General features: G+C 42.1%; 1 protein-coding gene across 1 annotated transcript in view; it reads right to left on the bottom strand.

Annotated features, from left to right (window-relative positions):
• The window catches only part of LOC140136959 (kinesin-II 95 kDa subunit-like), a 105,574-nt gene that overhangs the window by 77,587 nt on the left and 4,268 nt on the right, over window positions 1-23,719 (bottom strand). Inside the window, 2 exon segments of the mRNA XM_072158622.1 lie at window positions 2,867-3,051; window positions 5,443-5,519. Of these exon segments, the coding sequence (XP_072014723.1) occupies window positions 2,867-3,051; window positions 5,443-5,445 (188 nt within the window). The 5' untranslated portion in view covers window positions 5,446-5,519.

Below are 23,719 nucleotides of genomic sequence, written 5' to 3'. Positions count from 1 at the left end.
GGGGAATGTTGAAATGTAGAATATTGGAGATATTCCTGATGGATGAAGTTTGATCAAAGGGTTTGATTTTATTTTTATTTTATTTATTTTTATTTTTTTTAAATTCTAAACGGCGCCGCACGCCACTCGGGAAGCCACGGCGCGCCACAAGTGGCGCGCGCGCCGCTATTTGCGGACCCCTGCCCTAGGCGGTTAGGGTTAGGTTACCACTATCGAAACTCAGTATAGGCTTCCTTAACCCTAACCCTCCTGAATGCTACAAAATACTACTTGATATATGCGCTGTTCGTGCATGCATCCCACGTGGTGTGATGATGCAATCGCCCTAAGTGATATATAGGCACGGTTTCGCTGGCCAGCGAAGCCCAAGATCCATGGCAAAGTGTCGCCGACTGAGTGCTTGGCATGCGAGGGGTCTCGGGTTCGAATCCCACCCAGAGCAAACAACTTCTTTCCTTCTTTTCTCTCTTTATTCTTTCCTTCTTTCCCTTCCCGTCGCCAAGAAGCCCCTAGGCGGTTAGGGTTAAGGTGACAGCCAGGGATCAAAAAGTATGAGAGCGATGGAGCGATTCATTGTTTTGACTAAATTTAGTCCCATAAAATGAGCAACATTCAATGAACATTCAATGGTTCTTAAAAAAAAATTGATACAAATTTTGTGCAGCCTGGTGACAGCAGATAAGACAATGCTTTGCAGAGAAGCACTGTGTTAACTTCATTTGATTTGCACAAAATTGATTGTTTTACCCCATATTACTGGCATGTACGTCTGCAAATAAAAATTGTGTTACGAGGCTAAAGATCAAACTTTGTTGTTTCAGTGTACATGTATCTTCAACTGCCTTGGATTACTTTGATGACAAATAGGGCATCGCATTTATGAAACCACGGTTTCATTTTCTGAACTACGTGGTTTAAGAAAAATCTACAAAAACCACTTCATGGTAAGTTAAATACTTAAGTATTTTGTAAAACTCAACAAAGATTACTACTTTTCACGTAACTTATTATAAGCTTTGAAGAAACTGTGTTACAAATAATTTGACAAAACTAATAATCCAGTATCATAGTACCCCAAGATACATGTACTTCCTCAGTTGAGCAAAGAGCAAGTATTTTGAGTTCAAAATGAAATGTGCATTGATCTACGGATCTTGTTCCATCTCACCTAGACCACTTAACCAGTAATTCAACCTTGTTCTTGCCATTAACATTTAACTAATGAACAGAAAAGTGACTTTTCCTTCTTATAGGAAACTAATCCTTCCCACGGCAAAGATCCCATGGCTAGCTAGAAGTTGAACAAGATATTTATTACCACTATAATGGTTTGGGTTTTAACATTGACTACAATTCTTTAGTGAAGAGATATAGGGCACTTGTGTGTGAAGATCTATGGAGATGTTGGATCTTGAATTGCCAATTAGAACATGTTGGCATCTACATACATGAATATAATGTTTTTAATGATTGATCATGCAAAAACAATAATCAGAATGAACAAGTTGTTGTTTTGAATGAAATGACAAGAAACAAAAGTCCATACCTGGAAAAGGTGGGGAACCCAAGAATCAAATTATACAGAAATTTTGTCATTTACAGTGGAAAATTTTACAATCTTGGAGTGAAATTTTGATTATGTTAACAGGATGAAGCATTTTTTCCTGAGACAGTTTCTGTTTTACATGTAAACAATAGAAAAGCAGGTAACTTCTTGATGCTCCCAAAACTAGCTAGCATTTTTTGCAATCATTCACATCCATGGAAAGTGTCATGATTTTGAACAGTTAATGGAAATGGGAACCCTTCTGACACTGCCCTTTACATTGCTTTAAACTTGATTAAATTTTCAATCATTTATTCTAAGCAGATGGGCACCAACTAGCAAACTAGTCTGGGTGTAAACACCCTACTCTTTTTGACACTAAGGCTCCAGAACCAAATTTGTTTGATCTTTGGATCGACCTTCGATGCTGATTCGATGATTGTTATTTAAAATGAACTATCTTAATCAGAATTATTGGTAAATTTGTATTACATGCAAAGATTCATATATAATCACTAGTATTAACAATAGTCTAATACTTGATTTCCTAAATAATACCTTGGATTGTCCCAAGCATCGATGGTCAATCTAAAGATCAAACTAATTTGGTTCTATTGCCTTAGGTAAAGGTAAAGGGGGAGGAACCTGTGTTCACAGGCTGGACTGCACAACTCTCATTCAAAGTGATTGGGCAGGACTCCACCATGTAATATTGCTGCAGGGGGGTTGCTACACCTCCTCCACAGTGAGTCTATTACTTTCCTGGTATTGAATAAAGACGGTACCCATTTGTACACTAACTGACTGTGACTACCATATTCGACCTAAAGCAGCACCTCTCACTTAATAAGCGCCCCTACGGCAGCAAAAACTGTAATTGACTGAAGTGCCCTTGGCTAAATTAGGTCAAATACAGTAAACAGGCCTGATTGTGGTCCTAAAAAAAATCTGTTTTGGTTTAAGTTGGCGAACGGAGGGAGCGGAGCGACCGTAGTATCGCCCCTCACGGCGGGGGTCCTGGGTTTTAGCCATATCAGAGGGTAAAAATTGGGTTTCTGAGGCATATAATTGTATGGGTTTTTTCTAAAATTGTTTTTCATTTTTAATGCATGCAACCCCTAAAAAGTTTATAATTAACACTTTCTTAATTTCCCCACTAACAAAAATTTTCTTGCTCTTTTTATGATGAAATATCATCATCCACTTCCGGAAATGTAGAAATTTTTTTTTTTTTTTTTTTTAGTAGAAAAAAAATCGGAAAACCGATTTAAATCGGGGAATAATCAGGCCTGAGTAAAGTACATACATGCAGATACTTACTTCCAATCATATACAGAGTCAAATGTAAATGTTTTCTTTGGGTCCGAAGAACTGTCTCCTTTGTTAATTTCTATCACGCCCCGCTTGACGTCCATTTCTACCACCCTCTTGTGTCCTTGAGCCACCTCCTTGGAGTTCATAGGTCGGCAGCGTACCACCACCTTCACCGCCTCTGCTTTCTTTGACTGTAAATAAATAAATAAAATTCATCTTACTTGGTATGGTTCAAATACAGGGTTGTAGCTGCAGTGGGCGGTGGTAGGCGGCAGAGCCCACCACTCACTTTTGGAGCCCACCACTCAGCTACAATTTTAGCACTGAAGCTCACCACTCAGTCCAAAATTGCACAATTTTATTGAATTAGTCAAGAATTTGATCAATTTTGACAACAAATTGTCAAATATCAAGATTTTCATCACATGTCACCCGGCACTGAAAATATCCTAGCTATAACCCTGTTCAAATATTAGCATTTTTAAAGGTGGATAATCTAAGAACCTCTACCCTAGTCAGGGGCTCAGGAAGATGTTAAATATTGGGGGGGGTGGCAATGGTACCTGGCTCAAATTATTGGGGGGAGGGCAATGGTACTTTTCCATAGCCACCATAGCAGTGACTTCCGGTTCCGGTGTCACTGCTAGTAGAAGAGTGTCAAATTATATGCCGTAATGATTTGAAGCTCTCACAGTTTCACATCTAAATGACTTGGAAAATAGCATATTTTTATAATCAAAATCTTTTCATTTTCAAGATAAAATATCAAATTTGAAATGCCCAATTATGGATTATATGGGCTATGTATATCCAATGCACCTGTACTTTCAATGACGCTCACATGCTCCCCATATGATTTATTAGCACGTCATGTTAAGTACTCAGCTGAAACATGACCAAGATATAAAAAGGTCTGGCTCCATACTAGGTAGGATGAGATTTCTTGTGAGTACAAGAAAGCTTCTTCTCCTAGGGCTGCCTTTTTCATCCAACGTTTATCACGCAAGATGAGTATACTGCTAAAATCAATATAAAAATGTAAAACATTTAGGCCTAGAGTGGCCTGAGCTTTCAATCCTAGCCGAAATCTTAGCAACTGGAGGGCAAACAATTTGTCTTTGATAAATATTCTGCGACATTTGATAAAAAGCCCAGATCATAAATTAAACATTATTTGCAAGCTAATATTGCCGATTGAAGTAGTTTTGTAACCGCTCTTTCTAACTTCAAATCAATATCTAAAGAATTATTGAACTTCTTTCACAGTTCATTCCTGTCGGTGACATGAAGATCTAGTGGTTGATAACCTCAAAGTCCCCCTGGCTGTAATGTTGTATTCACTGGTTACCACTTCCATCAGCAGGTTTAAAGAAAATCCATCAATGTTTACGAATTTGAAATCGGATGACCATACATGTAGATGACCTCTAATGATCTTGAAATTATGTGTGATACATACAGAATTAACTTATGTGCACAAGGTTTCATCATTCTAGGATAAATGCGAAAAATGTCAGGAACTAACTGCAAAAGAATACACATGTATGTATACACCATACACTAGTCACAATATCGCTAAGGAAAGATAAATATACTCATACTGTGTATCTTAGGAACTGGAGGTCCCAATTTTGATGGAACATTTTGGCATATTTGCGCTTTAGCCCCCCGCACTTTGTTAAAAATCATGTAAAATCGGCCGTTTTTTGGCGATTTTAGCCATTAAGCCCCCTGCATAACTCTGAAAGCCCCTCTGAGCCCACCCCTGCAGGAACAGATCCTGGACACGCCGTTGGTAAGCCTCATGAAATGGTGTACTTGATGTTTCAGAAAGCAGCAGCTATCTTTCAAAATATCACCTAGATACAACCACATACAGACAAGAATCACAAGATGAATATTTACTAAGTGCTGTATTCTTTATAAATTATATATAATCTTCCTAAAAAAATCACAGAAGGCAGCCATTCCTGTCCTGTATGACTCTCTTGTGCTAAATGACAATACGATTTCCCATTTTTCCCTGCCTAGGATGACGCAAACGTGAAATGTTAACAGCCATTTTAAAGCCAATATTAAAGACGACAATCTAGAGCTGAAAACAAGTCTAGAATATTTTGCGAGATTTTTATGATGATAAAGAAAGCAACACATAATGAGTACTTTTTTGTAACTGTGACATCTTCATGAATATACATGACTTCATTAATTTTGCATCTGTTTGACACATTGTCAAGACATTTATGGAGCACAACGTGATACTGGCCAGAGGAGTGTGACAGATTTCTCACAAATCATGTTACTATGTTGAGATCAGAAATAATATTCAATGTTAACTTAAAAGCTATTTTACTAAATGGATATGAAATAAAGATAATATAAAAATATATTGCAAAAATGCACATGTCAATTTGCTCTCATTTTCAGTTATTTTAACTCTACAACAAGTACATCCATGATAAATTTATTCCTTGTTAACATTTCAGGTTTTCACAGGCAGTGATGTTTTGTAACATTTTTATTTTCATATATTCTCTTATTTTTTACAGATCTCCATAACATGTAACCAAAGATTTACTTACCATGCTGTCAAGGTTCTTGATTGCTACTATATTGCACTTGAGGTTAGACGGACTTAATTATCCACAAGGGAAAGATTCTGCAAAGAAAAATATCATAATTAAGGATGCATAAATACACAGCTATATATCAATCTCATCTTATTCACATGATCCTTGTAAAAATGTAAACATTGATCTAGCATGCAAGCTGGTGTCAACATGTGCTGAGGAAATTACAGATCAATTTTATAGATGAAATGAGATCAATTTTTAGCCCACTTCTATGTTCGGCAACACTGCTGTTCATATAGTTCACTTGAAAAGAGAGAGAGAGTAGAAAAACAAATCACACATATGAAGAAACATTCAAAAGGTAAATCCGGTCCGGTCATAGAATTTGGTTCACTTCACATTGTATCAATGGAACTGAAAACATCACACATGTCTACCTTGGTGTCACTGGAAAACAGTTGTTGGGAATAGATGGGTTAATTTACAGCTGATGGCAAACTCATTTTCCACACTTCATTCAGTTTATAGATGAGCAAGAAAATATATCTCATAAACACATCATTTTACATCTTTAATATCAATCACTCAGTAGAAACTTGATCATCCGGCACTAGCACTGTTCATCACTGAAAACATAGCTGTACCATCGATGTCAAAAGGTGTCACCGATAATAAACTGGTTAATTTGCGGCAGCAAAGTCATTTTCCTCCTACTCTTGTGTTCAAGCGACACTGGTTTACTTTTCTGACTTCCCCGGGAGAGACGACAGGAAATGCACGTATATGAAGTCTAGATGCCGCGTGTGCACCACTACAGCTGCAGTGATAGCTCTGATATTACGGGATCTCTATGTATGAATTGGATTTAAGCCTGTGTCATAATAATGATGCCAATGTGTGTAATTGTGTTTATGCTTGTACTATGTCCTGCAGTATTTCTAGTGAATAATACTAGAAATAATAGTGACTTTAGTTGAATGATGAAATCAATGCTATACTTTCAATTTTCACTAGATTTGAAAGTATCATCAATTTGGTAAATTTGGTTATTTTGTTAACTTCATAATAATCAATTACACTGTATTCACTCATGCATTTTACTATCAGTTACATGTACACTTTAAAGGTACCTAGTTTTGAAAAGAATCACTGGAATATCCCTGATCCACATACACACCCCTAAGGCTAAACACACACCCCATCAAAGGGGCGTAGTAAGAGCCTCGGGGGCCCATGGACAAGAAACAGTGCGGGCCCTTTAAGCAAGGCCGGATTTACCATTGGGCCAGAGGGGCCCCGAAATTGCCCTGTGCATGTTCCTCTTTATAATGTCCCGACAGACAACACCATGTTTTGGACAAAAATATGGTAAGATTGCATAATTTTGCGCTCTCCACGCATATCATACTACAGATGTAGCCATTTTGGGGCCTCCAAATTTTGGCCTGGCCCAGGTAAATTCGGCCCTGCCTTTTAGCATCTCTAACCAGCGCTTATTTCATTTCTCCTTTGCGTGCTTGGGGCCCCTGAACCCTCGGGCCCATGGACTTTGTCCACCATGTCCCCCCGCTTGCCCGACCCCACTACTCATATAACAGTGTGCAATGTGGTCATACACCACCGCTTTTATTTTTACTCCAGCTTTTATGGCACCCTTCATAGTAAAAATTGTCATACCCCAACCTTTTTAAAATTATCATCTTTTTAAAAACACAAACAAGTTTTTACCATACATTTGCTTCAGGAAATATCTAGTACCAGTATTATCTTGGGCCGTACAAAAATTATTATTTTGTAACCGCCTCAATTTCTGATATTTTTTATTTTTTTTTAGATTTTTCAAAAACATGATTTTTGAATGCTTTAGGAAAATAAGATTATAATAGAACAAGGAAGGACCACTCATGTCTTTTTGTGAGTACTTACTCTTGAGGGTTTTTCCCTCAGAATCTCACATTTGAAAAAAAAGCATTCATGCAAAAGAATATGTAAATGTTTTTTGAAATTTATGTAACTTATTCAATTACACAGTGATTATGATGCTGGTAGTCTACTAGTTCACCACATAAACTTGTATGGCTCAAAATTCGGACCGCTCGCCATTAAGGGCTGGGGACTGGGTATGAACGTTTGGACAGTATTTATTGTGGGACATTAGAGCACATCAGACATATCGAATTGCATTCTGAATACGAAGAATGTCATTCTGATATCAAATAATTTTGATTTTTTGAAATTCGCAATTTAATACACATTTTATGGCAAATCATTAAAAATTGATATTTTTGATATTTAACAGTACTTGAAGTAAACTTTATAAATCTGATGATTTATACTTAAAGTGTATGTAGGTGGTAGGTGGAATGAAAAGCCGACGATCAATTGAAAATTTTGACCTTTCGTATTGAAGATATGGATTTTTTTCCCAAAACACCAAAAAAAATTAGGTCTTTTGGGAAAAAATCCATATCTTCAATATGAAAGGTCAAAATTTTCAATTGACCGTCAGCTTTTCCTCCCTGCTACATACACTTTAAGAATATGTCATTAGATTTATATAATTTACTTCGAGGACTGTTATATATCAAAATTTGAAAAATATCAAATTTTTATAATTTGTCATAAAATTTGTATTATATTGTGATTTTCAAAAATGAAAATTATTTGATATCAGAAAGACATGCTTCAGTATTCAGAATGCAATTCGATAGGTCTGTGGTGCTCTCATGTCCCACAAAAAATACTGTCGAAACGCAATAAACGCTCATTTTAGGTCCCTTAAGTTTACTGCATTCTGTGTTTTGAAATTTGTTGATGTTTTAACGATCCCCGATTCCCGGTCGATTATTTTAGCTGTGTCACGTCACATGCATGACGCTGGTGGGTACCAACCAAACTTCAGAAGAAAAAAAAAACCTTGATCGCCGATAACGATGTGATATGGGACTTACATAGGATTACACAGAGATATTTCTTGCCAAAATTTGACCATTTCTAGGCAAGTTGGCCCTACTTTGTCTGCGTTATGTGTGAAAAAGGACAGTCTTAAGTAAGTATAAGTGCAACGCTTTTGATGTTTTGATGTTTCGGGAGACTGGGAAGGATCATAATAAAAAAATGATGGAGCCTATTCTTGACTGTGTAATATTCCTTCACCACATTGCCGTACGGTAACAGTCTTATACGATGGACAGATAGTATCAGTTTGTGAATGAGGACATCGTATAAGTTCCTTGTACTAGGTAGTCTACATTGTTCCAAACTGGTGACAATTACTGTTGAATTAGTCTCAAATCACACATGGTATATACCATGTGCAGTCAAGACTAATTTGACAGTTTTTCAATGATTGCTCTTGAAATATACTGATTTGGAATGCCTAATTTCAATAATATGCTAATGAGAAAAATATGAGCTTTCACATGAGAAAAATATGAGCTTTCACCTGAAACCAAAATCTGCATTTTGATGGGATAAAGTGAGGGATCAGGCTGTATATCAATCATGTCACCCAAAAACCAAATTTACCTATATGACATTTGACAATACATTATAGTACACTGATGTTCCATGTGCTTAAATTCCTCAAATTCAAAAGCACTAAAGGTTAAGCCGAGTATCAAAATACTTTCGTTTCATATCACTCTGGGCTACATACAATGTATACATCGGTCTGTGACATAAGAAAACAAGCTATAAGCCATCCATTTTGCCTAGGATGCACACTAGAAGTAGCCACTGATGACTGAACCTATCTCTCAGACGTACTCAAGCTAGTTATTGTAAATCTATCCAATTAAAGTTGGTAGATAGCCAGCCCGAGGCTTCCTCCCATCTTCTCCTTCCTCTTTGGTACGACGCTAGGGAACGTGTTTCGGGATGTGTTTACAAAATGTATTTCAATCGACTTTTACCAGGGTTTTATCACAAGGTGTTTTACGATAAGTCCAACTGCATGCACACCATTCTATATCAATACAGCATGTTATGAGTCCCATTTTTTTGGCCAATTATAAAGCATACAATCTTTAGCAGTCATATTTTTGTATGTGCCAACTCCCTGAAATGCTGTCCCTCCACAATATGAAATAGCTGCTGACACCAGGGTCAGAATTTTCGCAAAGTTGATTCTCTCGAACTTTTGAAGTTTACACAGAAGTTGATTTGCAAGAATCAAATGATTCCCGCAAATTTATTCTGCAAGAATCAAGATTAATTCTCGCAGTGAAGTGAAATTTGGACTCTGTTACATTAAATATATCATACATGTACATGTACATGTTAGACCCTTGGAACTCAATTTCCTGTTTCCTGTCACTTTTTTTCAGCTCATACTCATTATGAGGCAACTTTTTCATTATTCATTATTTTGGAGATATCCATTTCTCACAAAATGAACCCTTTTGGCACCAAGGGTTACGCAAACAAGACATTTTAAGCTAGTGAAATGAATAAGGGATCACCGAAGACTGAATTGTTTATTCCCTGCTTCTAAAAAATGCCTTTGCATCGGGGCCTGAGATTGGAATTCCAGTTTCCTTTCTCACGAAGTAAGGGCTAAGAGTAAAATTGTACAATTGTGATTGGGAGTGGCCTTCTCTCTTTCTCTTTTTCCTAGCTATTTTCTTCCATTTCTTGCTTTGTTTATCAAAGCTATCTAGGCCAGCATGCATATATTAGCCTACACTGGCTATCCAGGCTTGTGCATTTGTATGAGCTTGGAACGGTCCATGGTTTTCCATGGATTAGCATGTGTTCCTCACGGACCAACCTGGGTAAACAAACAATATGATTTTGCAGCCTGTTTTCACTTCGAAGAACACCATGAATCATTTGAAAAAAAAAGAATTATTACAATATATGATTAATAAGTACAATTTTATCAAATAATAATTTTTTTTTCGGATTCTTGGTTCACAAACACAGCAAAATTTCATAACATGTGCAGGTGACGGAAAAAGACGTTAATCAAGTTTCAAGGGCCTATTATAAGAGACACCTTTATTTATGTTGATGGGATATTGCAATGTTGAAAATTTCAGTTTTGAGAAATTTGGACAAATTCTCCTATTACGATAAAATTTGTACTTCAAAAGACATATCCCTAATTGCTTTATATTAGCAAGATTCAATAAAATAATCTGAGTTAATCCTTTGTTTTCTATTGTTTATTGATGAAATGACATGTGTACATGTATGGGCTCAATTTCACTCAAAACTACCTTTGCCAACATTATCACCCATTTGTGACTGATGGTCACATTTTAAAATACATATTGCGGCTTATCAACCACTGGTCCACCCAAGTTAAACAAATATTGTCAAATTAGAATTTCCTCGCATACAAAAATATTTAAATAACTGCGAGACACATCGCTACAAACTAGTTCCATCTCCTTTCTCCGATTGCTATCCATTTCAAATTGGCTTTTACTACTTGAAAATTCAGACACTAAATCCAATCAGTACTGTACAAAACACAACATCCACAGGCGAGATTTCCAAATGTGCTTGCTTGGATGCCTGATAATTGCACATTGGGCTATTCCATTTAAAATCCACACTACCCCTGTGGAAGATTTTGGAAATATCTTCCACAGAGGGAGTATGAGTTTCAAATAGAATAGGCAGTTGGGTAACTTCCATTTGAAATACTCACTCCAGTTGTTGAAGATATTATTAAAGGCATAATACAGGGGGAGTATGGGTTTCAAAATGATTAACCCTGACTAATTACAAATTTGAAAAATACTCCCCCTGTGGAAGATATTCCAAAATCTTCCACAGGGGTAGTGTGGTTTTTAAATGGAATAGCCCATTTAATAGCAAAGCTGTGTGTAGGTGCTAGATACCCATTACCATGTTCCACAAATGGAGCCGATGAAGAGAAGTGCAAGCTAATTTGAGAACAGTAAATTGGTGTTGGCTTCTAAAAGCCTTCATGGAAGAATTGCGATCCTGATTTTAAATTTTAAAAAAGGGTCAGATGTCTAGCTTTGATGATATGTAAATCAGGGCCTCAGTTTCATTCCAGTTTGCGAGAATCAAAAACATCTGAATTACTTTACTCACTGCATGATTCAATGAAAGAAGTTGATTATTGCAACAAATTTTACGAGAGTCGATTCTGTGATTCTCATCGAATCCGAGGCCCTGTTAAAACGTAATCACTAAATCAGTAACCAGTTTTCTTCTTGGACATGTACAAATGTAGCACAAATGCCTTGCGCACACCAATTTCATCACTCTATCACTACACACACACCCCTACATTTCAACCTTCTAATAATATTTCACATTTTTAGTAAAATTAAATTCCCCGATCCACTTCAAGATAAATTGATAATTTCCATAAAAAGAAATACTGAATGGACCCAGATGTTATCATCGGTTGATTCAGTTCATGTAATTAGCCTGTTGAATTTAATTAAATTTGTGTGATATGACCTATAACACAGAAAATTCTTAATCAATTCAATTTGTTAGGGAAACAAAATTCACATAATGTGCAATATTGATGATGATGATGATGCAATGATAACCTGTGTGTAGACAGTGTTTATATCATCATAGTACATTCTCATGAAGCAGTTAAGGGGGTACTACACCCCTGCCCAATTTTGTGCCTATTTTTGCATTTTTCTCAAAAATTAGAGCGCATTGGTGACAAGTAAGATATGTATAGGGGCAAGGACTACAACTGCTACACTGGAAATTTCAGCACAGACAACAGTTGTGGAGTTACAGTCAAAAATGAGGGAAAACCAATATTTAATCAATAAATCAATAACTACTTGCCTTGAGTTGCTGAATTTTCAGTGCAGTAGTTGTAGTCCTTGCCCCTATAATATACGGTACATATCTTTCTTGTCACCAATGCGCTATAATTTTTGAGAAAACCGCAAAAATAAGCAAAAAATTTGCTAGGGGTGTAGTACCCCCTTAACTTAACAAAAATGTATTAATTGATGTTATAAATCACTGTAATTTGGCAGCAAAATGATAACAATTTTTAATAAACAGCATTGCAATCACCTTTTACCTAATGTAAATCTATAATCTCTGAAAGTACATGTCACTGTAAGTAACCAGAGATTCACCACTTCACTTTTAAAAGCTCAAATAAATCTCATTACCTTTGTACTTAATTGTCCATGTGTTATAGTGCAGTGTCAATTTTGTTCATGAAATTAAAAAAAACACAAAAATGTGTATAACCATATTTTATTATAACAATGTAATAGGACAGAGTACAAAGCTCCTGTACCTTCAAGTAAACTTGGTTACCATACAATCCGTAAAATTTAAGTTAACTAGAACACCATGCCTCTCTCATGAGAAGAGAAAATCCAATTCTTTGTCGGTCCCATGTATGTGCTTTTAAATTCAAACAATAACTTTCAACAGCTAATTACATGAAACAGATTTTCAAATTTTGACTATTTGGTTTTACATAATTACGTAACTGCCCATGAGACAGGGAATACAAAGCACGTTGGTCACCATACGATCCCTTAAATTTAAGTTAACTTGGACACCATGCCTCTCTCATGAAAAGACAAAATCCAATTATTTGTCGGTCCAACATGTGCTTGATGCTCTAGTTATCAATTAAGGAGCAACTACTAATGTAATTTGGAAATCGACCTTTTGCAGTTTGATTCAATTGAGACTTGGCTGATGAAGGTACAACCATGAATGTCACCGATTGTTTCGGCATATTTAATGATATTTTAATTCAGATGACAACAAGTCAGTAAAGTGCAAAGATCAAAATGTTGTAGGTAATTTGATTTCCCCACAACAAAGATTTGTAAATAACAAATTTTGATTTGAACTTTAAAAAGTTCAATGTAAAATAATACAATTTGTAACATAATAATATGCAAATGAAGTCATATATATGCACAATATGCAAAATTGCAAATAACATCAGAATATGACACAAACTATGATCACACTCTTTCACAAAGTTCATTGGTAAAATATTTTGTATAAAGCTACAGAATGAAGTAAAAAGTAAAATATGCAAATAAAGTAATTAATATTCATAAATATGCAAACAACCTGTCACCCTACTAAGTTTTAAGTTGATCGCTTTAATGCGTTGAAGCTGGCCATGCGTCATAGTTGGTATAAAAAAGGTGGCAATGTTACGACTTTTTGTTTTTGCTTTTAATTGTTGGCCTTGGTGCCCTTTTTTGTCTTTGCCCAGTGTCCTTGAAAGTGGGTGCCCCCATAAATTAAAATTTGAGGCCTGTTGTGGAGAATTTATGCAGTTATAAATAACTTCATAACGTCATTTAAGCACATTTGTCCAATGTCGTTCAATATTAGCTTCATGTTAAAAAGGAAAATAACCAAATTTAAAAGTTCCATTGTTCTATGGAGATAATAAGTAGACAAAACACAATTTATTATTGCCGGTGCTGAATCTTAAACATCCGAATCTTTTATTTTCCTTTGATTTACACAGTTAATAAAAAACCTATTTTAAATGACACAAAGCATTTAAAAAAATCAAGTTTAATTTAGAAACGTGCATCACAGCTGTTTTGCTGTCAAAATTTTCACTCACAAAGCAGTATTACTGTGCATAATATTAATTATTGAAGTAAATTAGGCCATAATTTGGTATTTCAGGGGTTCAGTTGCTTCGAAAATGATGTGCATAATGCAAGTTGAGGAAACTTTTGAGCCTAGTTTTATGACACCTGGATTTACAAAACAACATGTGGGAATTTTTGTTGCGTACGACGGGACGCAATAACTCACTGCTTTTGCAATATTCATGCGTGAGATTCGGGTTTTGGTGGGTCCGGGACGCAAAAACGCAGCCTAGCGCGACCCTTGACGGAGCAACACCATGCCGGTTAAAACACCCTAGCACCTGTGAAAACAACTTGCGCAGATCAATCAAATTTAGGTCACTGGATTGTGCGCCCACTGCACTGCGCATCGCATCCGCAGGCGTTGTTCGAAAATTTCTAACTTTCGTATGAACAACCGATAGCTTGTGATACGAAAGTTAGAACGTGGAAGGATTTGCGCTCATGTAACGTACCTTGTTTGGTACATGTACACGGTTGGCATACAGGCCCCAATATCATGCATATGAATAAAAACTTCTTCCTCAAGTTAATTATTGTCTCAAAAATATGAGGATATTATCCTTGACATATTAGTGACACCATGTGGTATATTCCTTCATCAATTCATCATGACTTTACTCACGAAAAACATCATTTTGTGCCAATTTTTCTCGAGTGATCGCCAGACATCGCACAGTCCGCATTGTAAATAGGTGATCAACACGTGTAGTGCTGGGCTTACATGTTCAAGAACCGGAAGGGTATCACCATCAGTTTGCAATGACAAAATTGACAAGTAAACCTTTGCAAATCGGGAGATGGATTGATTTGCCCAGCACTGGATTTTCTCAAATCTTTAATCACAGACGCAGTTGGCAGTTGTCAAAACATCTTTGATCAAGCAAGGTTGCAGAATTAAACGGACTCATAATATGGTCGGAATTTGTACTTCAGCGCCTGTGTTTAAAAGTAAGCAAACACTTCAGCTAAGATCATGAAGATACATAAATGTTAGCCAAGCTAAATTGAAGCTATGTCTGGTTCCATACAGCAATACACAGTATTGCTGTCTGGTTAGCAGGTACGAATAATTCCGCGTGAATTGAGACGTCGGAGCCGGTCAAACACAGAGGACTAGCCTACATCCCGTATCCTACTATCACTCAAACAAGCAAATCTCTTCACGAATTCACTCACCTTGCGATCCTACATCATCAGTTGAAACAAACATCTAAGTTTCCAAAAACAACTTTGTCATTCCTCAAAACTACAAGTAACTTCACTAATAAAAAATTGAAATCCTACTATTACCCGTTATTGAAAATTTTGTTCGATTTATGTCAACCAAAAGAACGCACGAGTCGAGTTCAGTTGACCAAAATGGTATCTGCTGCCTCCTGTCACCTCAGATATGACGTCAGTATCAAGCTGCTTGATAAAATAGCTGCTTCAATAAAAATTGAAATCCTACTATTACCCGTTATTGAAAATTTTGTTCGATTTATGTCAACCAAAAGAACGCACAAGTCGAGTTCAGTTGACCAAAATGGTATCTGCTGCCTCCTGTCACCTCAGATATGACGTCAGTATCAAGCTGCTTATTAAATATTCACGAAAAGGTCACAATCGGTGGATCGGATTGGTTGAAATCAACGCCACGTTTTTGAACTTACAGGGGTCAGAGATATGCATATTCATGTGGCTCAAAATATGCTAAGGTGTCATATTATAGCCATATATTTTGACATCTTTTTTTTAAAATAATAATTATAGAAATGGAATATTTGCTAGTTTAGTGGCAAGTTTAGGTAGTAAAGACATAGCATACACAATTTAAGTAAAATCCTTTCACTCTAAATAATAAAAAAAATAAAAAATAGCTGTAAAAATAGTCCCAAACAGAAATGTTTGGTAGACTCATAACCGTGCGATCTTACCTTTCCGATGTTGATTAAGATACTTCTTGCATCGATCCCGAGATGCGGAAAAACCAATAGTCATTTTGTCCCACATAAATGAATAAATAACAAAACCCCGATCCCCGGTGGACTCACCCAAAAGGTGACGTCACACCATATGATAAATCCCTTATCCGACTTGGGATCCCCTACTCGGACCAAACTTGTAGGGGTGGCGGGGTCGGGATAATCAACATCGGAAAGGTAAGATCGCGACCGTTATGAGTCTACCAAACATTTCTGTTTGGGACTAGACTCAGTACACCGGTCGATCTTACCGCTTCCGATGTTGATTAAGATACTTCTTGCATCAACATCTGAAAGATCGATCTAGCAAGTAACCGACGGATGGAGGTACAAGATTGGTCAGCATCTGATCAGGGATCGGGAGCGGTAACGATGGTTTTCGCGAGGTCAGAAAATATTTTCCCCAACGGTCGGGGAAAACAAAAAGACCACGCGATCACAGACATAAACCTCCTTACTTAATAAGTTTGGTGGTTAAGAATAGCGACACTGGTTCTTACCATGCTGAGTATTCTGTATAGTCTGAAAACCTGGTACCCGTACACCACCGTATTATGATCGCCGAACAATGTCCCGGTAAACCTCCGCCCGCCTCTGATTACTAACGTAAACGGAAGTATCGTAGAGAAGGGCGAAGGTGGCTTCCGGGACACCGCCTGCTAGATCTCCTCAAGGGACAACCGAACGGTATACCCAAGATGATGAGATAGCTCGGGTGGTCGAGTGGGTCGTGGGACGCGAAACCGTCGCGATCCCCCGGGCTCCACCAACACCTGGACCAGCCATTGCGACAGCGGCTGGACCGAAAGGCTCTGTAAGGGTGATGAATGCGGTCGTGAGTCCCTCGCAAGGCTTGTGTTCGGAAGAAATAGTGCTGCAGCGCCTTATCGGACACCCCAGCCTATCTTTGGCTTCAGCCGAACCTTGCCCAACCCTGGGGATTGGAGAGGGACGAATGTCGGTATGCGCCGCGCCCGTACGTAGTCACAAGAACAGAGCGCCGAAACAGTGTCGCTCCAGTGTTTGTGAACACGGAAGCTAACCTCGAGACCGTGTGCAACTCAGCACCGCCGTCCCGAAGCCAACGCCAAACCGGAAAGCCATCTTGAGAGTTACGATTAAGCGCCGCTTTTGGACGGAAGGTCAAAAGGTGACCCTTAAAGTAATCTAAGACTGTGTTGGGATCCCTTAGAAGGATCACTTTCCTTTTTGGTAGACACTCGTTGAACATACCGTCGAGGCGTAGACTAATAAGCTAACCATCGGCTATGATAGGCGACCCGTCTCGAATCCTCGGTGAATGGAGAGGACAGCTGACTTATAGCTGGCCCCAGTGGCCCGCTGAAGTCTTGCTTGGAACTTTTCTGTCAGAAACTCCGAACTAGCAGCACAGAGGTTTCTAGCGGGAGAGCTATTTGTCTCATTGCACCAAGCGTAGTAGGAGCCAGACTCTGGCTATATCGCACGGAGGGTAGACTTCCGCCAGCCCCGGCGATGAGAAAACAGCTTCTGATGAAAAGTATCCCTCCGCTGCTGCTCCTGGTAAGGGCCATGCAGCTAACTGCAGGTGCTCTAGTGATAGACTGGGTACCTCCGCTCCGTGCATCCGGAGTAGATCTTGTACCTCGGTGTTTGCCAGCGGCCTTGCCGCTAGCAGAGTGACAATGCAGTCTTCCCACCCGATCTTGGCCACCACCCTCATGAGTAGTGAGATCGGAGGGACTGCATAAGCTGTCATCCTCCCCAGTCTATGGACAGAGCGCCCACGGTGAATGCTTGGGGTCCGCGACCCTTGAGCAGTACACCGCAGTGGATGATTGCGATGAGATGCGAACAGATCTTTCGAGGGGTGGTACATCCCTTGAAGATCGCTCTGAGCGACTCTGCGGAGCAAGGGACCATTCTGCTGGTCCCGACACCCTTCCTCGTGACAGATTGTGCGCGAGGATGCTGGTGACGCCCGCGATGTGTATCGCTCTCATCGTAATCTGCCTGAACTTGCACCACCCTATCAGGTGTCGTGCATGCAGGCCCAATCGTGGTGGCCCGGAGTCCCCTTGTCTGTTGGGGTAGGCTACCACGGTTGTGTTATCCGTCAGGACAACGGTATGTGATTCCACGATCAACTCCTCGTAAGCGAGGGAGGTTGATGTGAAACTCTGTCTCTATGGCCCCATAGGCCCGAGACGGAGTCTCGTGGATGTGGACCCCCAGCCCCGCTTTTGACGCTATGGTCGTCACTACGTGACATACCGGGGTGCAGGAAACCTGACACCCTGGGTCAAATTGGGCTGATGGGTCCACCACCAGAGTTCTCTCGCGCGATCTCCGACAACGGAACCGCGAGGGATATTGGTGACGACTGGGCCTGCAAGCAGGCTAGAAGGTGTAGTTGGGTAAGCCTAACGAGAAACGGCAGTACAGTACGAGGTCTACCATACTGGCCATTAGGCCTACCACCTTCATCCATGCCACAGCGGGTTTTGCCCGAGACTCGCCAAGAGTCAGGCACACCGCACCATGTTCGCCACCCGCCGGGTGAGAGCACCGCGAACCCCTCCGTGAGGGTGATCTGGGCCCCTACAAATAGTGGTGTTCTGCGTCGGGACCATGCTGGACTTTTTGAGCTGATCAAAAAATCCAGGGTCCCGCACCCCACGGACTATCAACCCCATGAGACCCGTAGTCTTCAGTGGAGGCGTCCAGATATGAGCCAAACGTCCAGGTAGCAACTGATGTTGACACCCCTGTGCTTCAGGTACGCTGCCACCGCTTCTGACCAAGAGTGTTAAACACCCTGGGAGAGATGGACAGGTCGGATGGCCGGTATCAAAACTGGTAATTTTGATCCTGTACCTAGAAGCGCAGATGCCTCCGATCTTGAGAGGCGATTGGCATATGCAGATAGGCGTCCGAGAGATCTAGCGATGTTGTTCCCATGCCCCTGATGGGGCAGGCTAGCACCGAGGCGAGAGTCCCCATTCTGAACCTCTTGGGCCTGAAGAACGTGTTCAACAGCCTGCGGTTCCGGATGGGGCTCCTGTCGCTGGAAGTCTTCCTTGGAGCCAATGGCTCCAAGATCACCCCAGAGAACGGGGGTAGACCGGGACAATCGCCCGCTTCGGAGAAGCTGTGTGATCCCTGTCAGTAGTGCCCGACGCTGGGGGCCGCCTGACGGCACTACTGTGGACCTCTGAAATGTGCAGACGAATGTGGGGAGACTGGGTTGCCAGTCTGTAACCCCCACTCACCACTGACCATACCCAGGCGCCAAAGAGATGGTTTCCCACCTCTGGGTGAAAGCCATAAGCGGTCGCCCACTGGGAGATCCCCTGTGGAAAAACCGCTGAGCCCCCAGGAATGCTCTGCCTAGCTTCCCTTGGAAGAGCGCTTGCTCTTCTTCGGGCTTGCCAGCTGTTCCTGTGCTACCCTTGCGCCGCCCGGAAATGGGTGCTGCCGAGGTAGTGGGCTCGGGTACTGTTGGTGGTGCACGGCCTGCTGAAGTCGGAGCTCCTACCCATGGTAAGGGCAGTTTCCGACTTCTTCAGAGTGCTCCGCTGGTAGCTTCTTTGCACGGTCCTCCACCGTAGCGCAGAAGCATCCAAAGAGAAAAAGGACCCTGCCTTTCCATCGCTGAGCGATTGGAGTGGCAGGCCCCATCCCCCGGCGCTGAGTGGACACCCTATGGGCTAGGCCCATGGAGCTCTCGTTGAGGCTAGCTGTTAGCACCGCTAATAGGCTCACTCATGAAGAGCTCAGATGTTGTCTGAGCGTGATACGCTTGACGACATCTGGGTCCCTCTCGGATCCCCTCAGGTAGGTCCCGTGGTCCTCCCGCTGCTACTCGCAGAGGAAGCGTGCAAGCACGCGGGCGCCATAGCTCTACTGAGCTCGACAGCCCCACGATATCTACCCGTGAGGTTTGCCGGGAATGAGAGTGCAGGCGCCCCTGTGAGGAAGCAGCAGCTGAGCATCCTACTGAAAGGATCCTGGTCCTCCTCCATGGACTCCCCTTAGGGGGTGTCCGGAGGAAGATCAGTGTTGCTGTTCGCTGGGCAGCGGGGAAGGAGATTGTAGTGATGTCACTACCGGACTCAGCTTCCGACTCTTTTTCCTCGCCCACAGTATCCGTGATCATGCTCCGATGATGACGGTAACTGAGGACGGCATCTGAAAGCGGGTAAGAAGGCATAACCACTGTGTGGCTCGCCGACTACCTGCCAGCAGAAGAGGGAGTACTCCGCAAGACCCTGAGGTATCCGCCATGGCACCACTGGGTCCAAGATGCTCTCGCAGCCGTCGTCCTAGCGCTTAGCAGCACGGGCCTACCCTGATCAAGATCTGGGTTAGCCCCATGCCGGCTGGCTTGGTCAACAGCTGATGTTGGTACTGCGTGGCCATCGCTAGGCGACACTTGCCACGGTGCTAGGCCGTGGAAGAAACACCCTGCGGCGGGTACCACGGGGGCATACCCAGCCGCCGCTGACCCTGAAAGGATCCGCCACCAGGGTAACCCCATGGTACTGCAGTACCAGCACCGCCTCCCCCTTGTTGCCACAGAGACTGTGGCGACTAAGGCGGGTGCTGCGGTACCGGGGCGGTATCAGCATGGGTACCCGTGAGGGTTCCCAACTGTGGACCGCTGTACCCTCGCCACACCGCGCTCCCTGTTTGGGGGATCAAGCTGTGTGCTGGCGCAGTACCGGCGCGCGGTACTAGCATGGGTACCCGTGAGGGTTCCCGGCTGTGTACCGCTGTATGCGTGGTTCCAGCGTAGGTGCCCGTGAGGGCTCCGGCTGTGTACCACTGTACCCATGCCTCACTGCGCTCCCCGCAAGGGGATCAAGCCGCAGTGTATGGGTACTCCCGCCATACCGCTGTCCCTTGGCTAGAGGGAGCTTGCCTAGTACCACGGGTAGCTGAGCTGCAGATACCCCGATCAATCACCTCGCCACCTGAATAGGCAGCGCCAATCAATGGAGCTATGCCCTGTTGATTTGACAGTGATCGATCAAGAGAGGGTAATTGACCCATTGACGATAATGGATCACCCACGCCCGCTGGCTCTCGAGGACATAAGTGGGTTGTTGATCAGCTAGGCTGTTCAAGCTACTTACTGTACCCTCTAGAGCTTCGCCCAAGGTCGCTGTGTGTGGCGGACCACTCACGGCAGCTATGGGCGGGTGCATAGCGGCTACCACTGAAGTCAAGCCGTAGCTCGCCTTTGTAGCTGCCACCGAATCGCACCTGGGTCGCTGTCCCGTGAGAGACTGCGAGCCCAACCCCTGAATAATCGCCAGCCAGTCCCTGTGGACAGCCAGCAGCTATTCTAGGGCCCAGGGTATCACGCGGCGGTCCCGCCATGGAACGCTGCCGTGTGACAACCCCAGTTGGTTCTGCTAAGACTACACCCACAGCGTTAGCCGCGGTATCGTCTCTGTTGAACCCATGCATGCTAGGGTTCAACCCAGGCAAGCCCGGGTACCTTTGCATGCTGCCCGTCGCTGGCTACTACTGTGGCTGTTTGAGCCCGTAGATATGCCTGCAACAGACGGGTGTCCTCCTGCTAAAAACCCGTGAGGATTTTCGCTAGAGGACTGGTATCCTCCTGCTACAAAACCCGCTAGGGTTTTCGCTGGTGGTTACCGCTCTGCTGCCTGCTACTTTGCTCCGACGTATAGTCAGTGCTTTCGCTGGCTGCTGAGCCTTTGGACGCGCTTAGCAGTCCCCGAAGGAACCGCTTGCTTGTCCGGGGACCGGAGCCCCTTAAGCAGACCTGCCATGACCCATAGGGGCTGTCACAGCAGAATCTACCGTGACGACTGGTATCCTCCTGCTGCAAAACCCGCTTAGGGTTTTCGCTGGTGGTTACCGCTCTGCTGCCTGCTACTTTGCTCCGACGATAGTCAGTGCTTTCGCTGGCTGCTGAGCCTTTGGACGCGCTTAGCAGTCCTCGAAGGAACCGCTTGCTTGTCCGGGGACCGGAGCCCCTTAAGCAGACCTGCCATGACCCATAGGGGCTGTCACAGCAGAATCCACCGTGACGACCTTACCAGTGCCCTTGGTAGATTTCTTCTTCGCCTTATGGCGATGACGGAGCCTATCCCAATCGCAAGCTGGAACTCGGAGAGTCCTAAGCAAAAGAAAGACATCTAGAAGATCGTGAGCACTCCCTGTGGGTGAAACAGAGCGGTGTGGGTCCCGCCCGTCACCAGGGAAGGGCAAGCCCGACAGGGCCGAGGCGAAGCGAGGAGAAAAGGGAGGGGGGCACTACCCCCAACACGCCGACTCAAGCCCAGTAAGCAAACCTGAGCACGGAGGCTGGTCGCTAACGTTAGTGGTAAAGTAAGGACTGGCTAACTTTATTACTAAAATGTCAGACGGGTCCCTACCAATCCCCACCGTATGAATATCTGATTAACTCGTCTTTATTGGACGGTAATGAAGACATAACGATAGAGTAATCACCCTAACATAGCAACAATAACCTACCGTACATGAACAGAGCGGGTGTGGGTCCCGCTCCGTCACCAGGGAAGGGCAAGCCCGACAGGGCCGAGGCGAAGCGAGGAGAAAAGGGAGGGGGGGCACTCCCCCCCCCCCCCCAACCCGCGACTCAAGCCCAGTAAGCAAACCTGAGCACGGAGGCTGGTCGCTAACGTTAGTGGTAAAAGTAAGGACTGGCTAACTTTATTACTAAAATGTCAGACGGGTCCCTACCAATCCCCACCGTATGAATATCTGATTAACTCGTCTTGATTGGACGGTAATGAAGACATAACGATAGAGTAATCACCCTAACATAGCAACAATAACCTACCGTACATGAAATACAATGTGTATGTACAAACATCTATTGTAACTTACAGGCTGCAATGGTTGTTTTACGTGGGAAACAAAATGAATGGCGCCAACGAGCGGCCATTTTGAATTGCTCGTGTGTCCCGTATACAAACAGACGCACGATATGTAGCTAAGTTTTGGATCGCTTTTTTGTCACTTTTTCGCCAGAAAATGCCGCCAAAACTATCCTCAGTCGAACAATACCGGTTTGGTTTTACCTAAGGTGTGAAACTACAACCAGATATCTCGCCTTTGGTCGAGAAATTGATACACAGTGCTATGAACAATCGATAGGCACGCCTGTGTCAGTCGGAGACCAAGGAGGATAAGGGACGATCATATGGTGTGACGTCACCTTTTGGGTGAGTCCACCGGGGATCGGGGTTTTTGTTATTTATTCATTTATGTGGGACAAAATGACTATTGGTTTTTCCGCATCTCGGATCGATGCAAGAAGTATCTTAATCAACATCGGAAACGGTAAGATCGACCGGTGTACTGAGTCTGCCTATTTTTACACTTTTATTTGTAACATGCCAAGAGACGCCTTTTTTCAACAGCTTTTAATTTTTTTTATGGATCCTTATAGAAATTCATGTGATCTGTTTCCCAAAATGGTGCAGTAAACCAATCAAAAAAAAACAGAAAGAGGCATTATGAATTATAAGTTAACAGATCAAAAAGGATTTAAAAGTTTGCCTTATGTATGTTACTATTGTCTGTCAAACTTTTGATTGATTTTGAAGTCCCTCAGTTTTTATAAACAAAGACTTGAAGCATAAACTAAAGGGTAAATCTATTGTAAATAACTTCATTTCTCCATATTATAATCAATTTGTAAGTGGCTGCCATCTTTTTTGAACATAT

Source organism: Amphiura filiformis, chromosome 17 (assembly GCF_039555335.1).
Source record: "Amphiura filiformis chromosome 17, Afil_fr2py, whole genome shotgun sequence".
NCBI lineage: Eukaryota > Metazoa > Echinodermata > Ophiuroidea > Amphilepidida > Amphiuridae > Amphiura > Amphiura filiformis.
The sequence above is the reverse complement of the archived record's forward strand: the minus strand, read 5'-3'. Positions and strand labels throughout refer to the sequence as shown.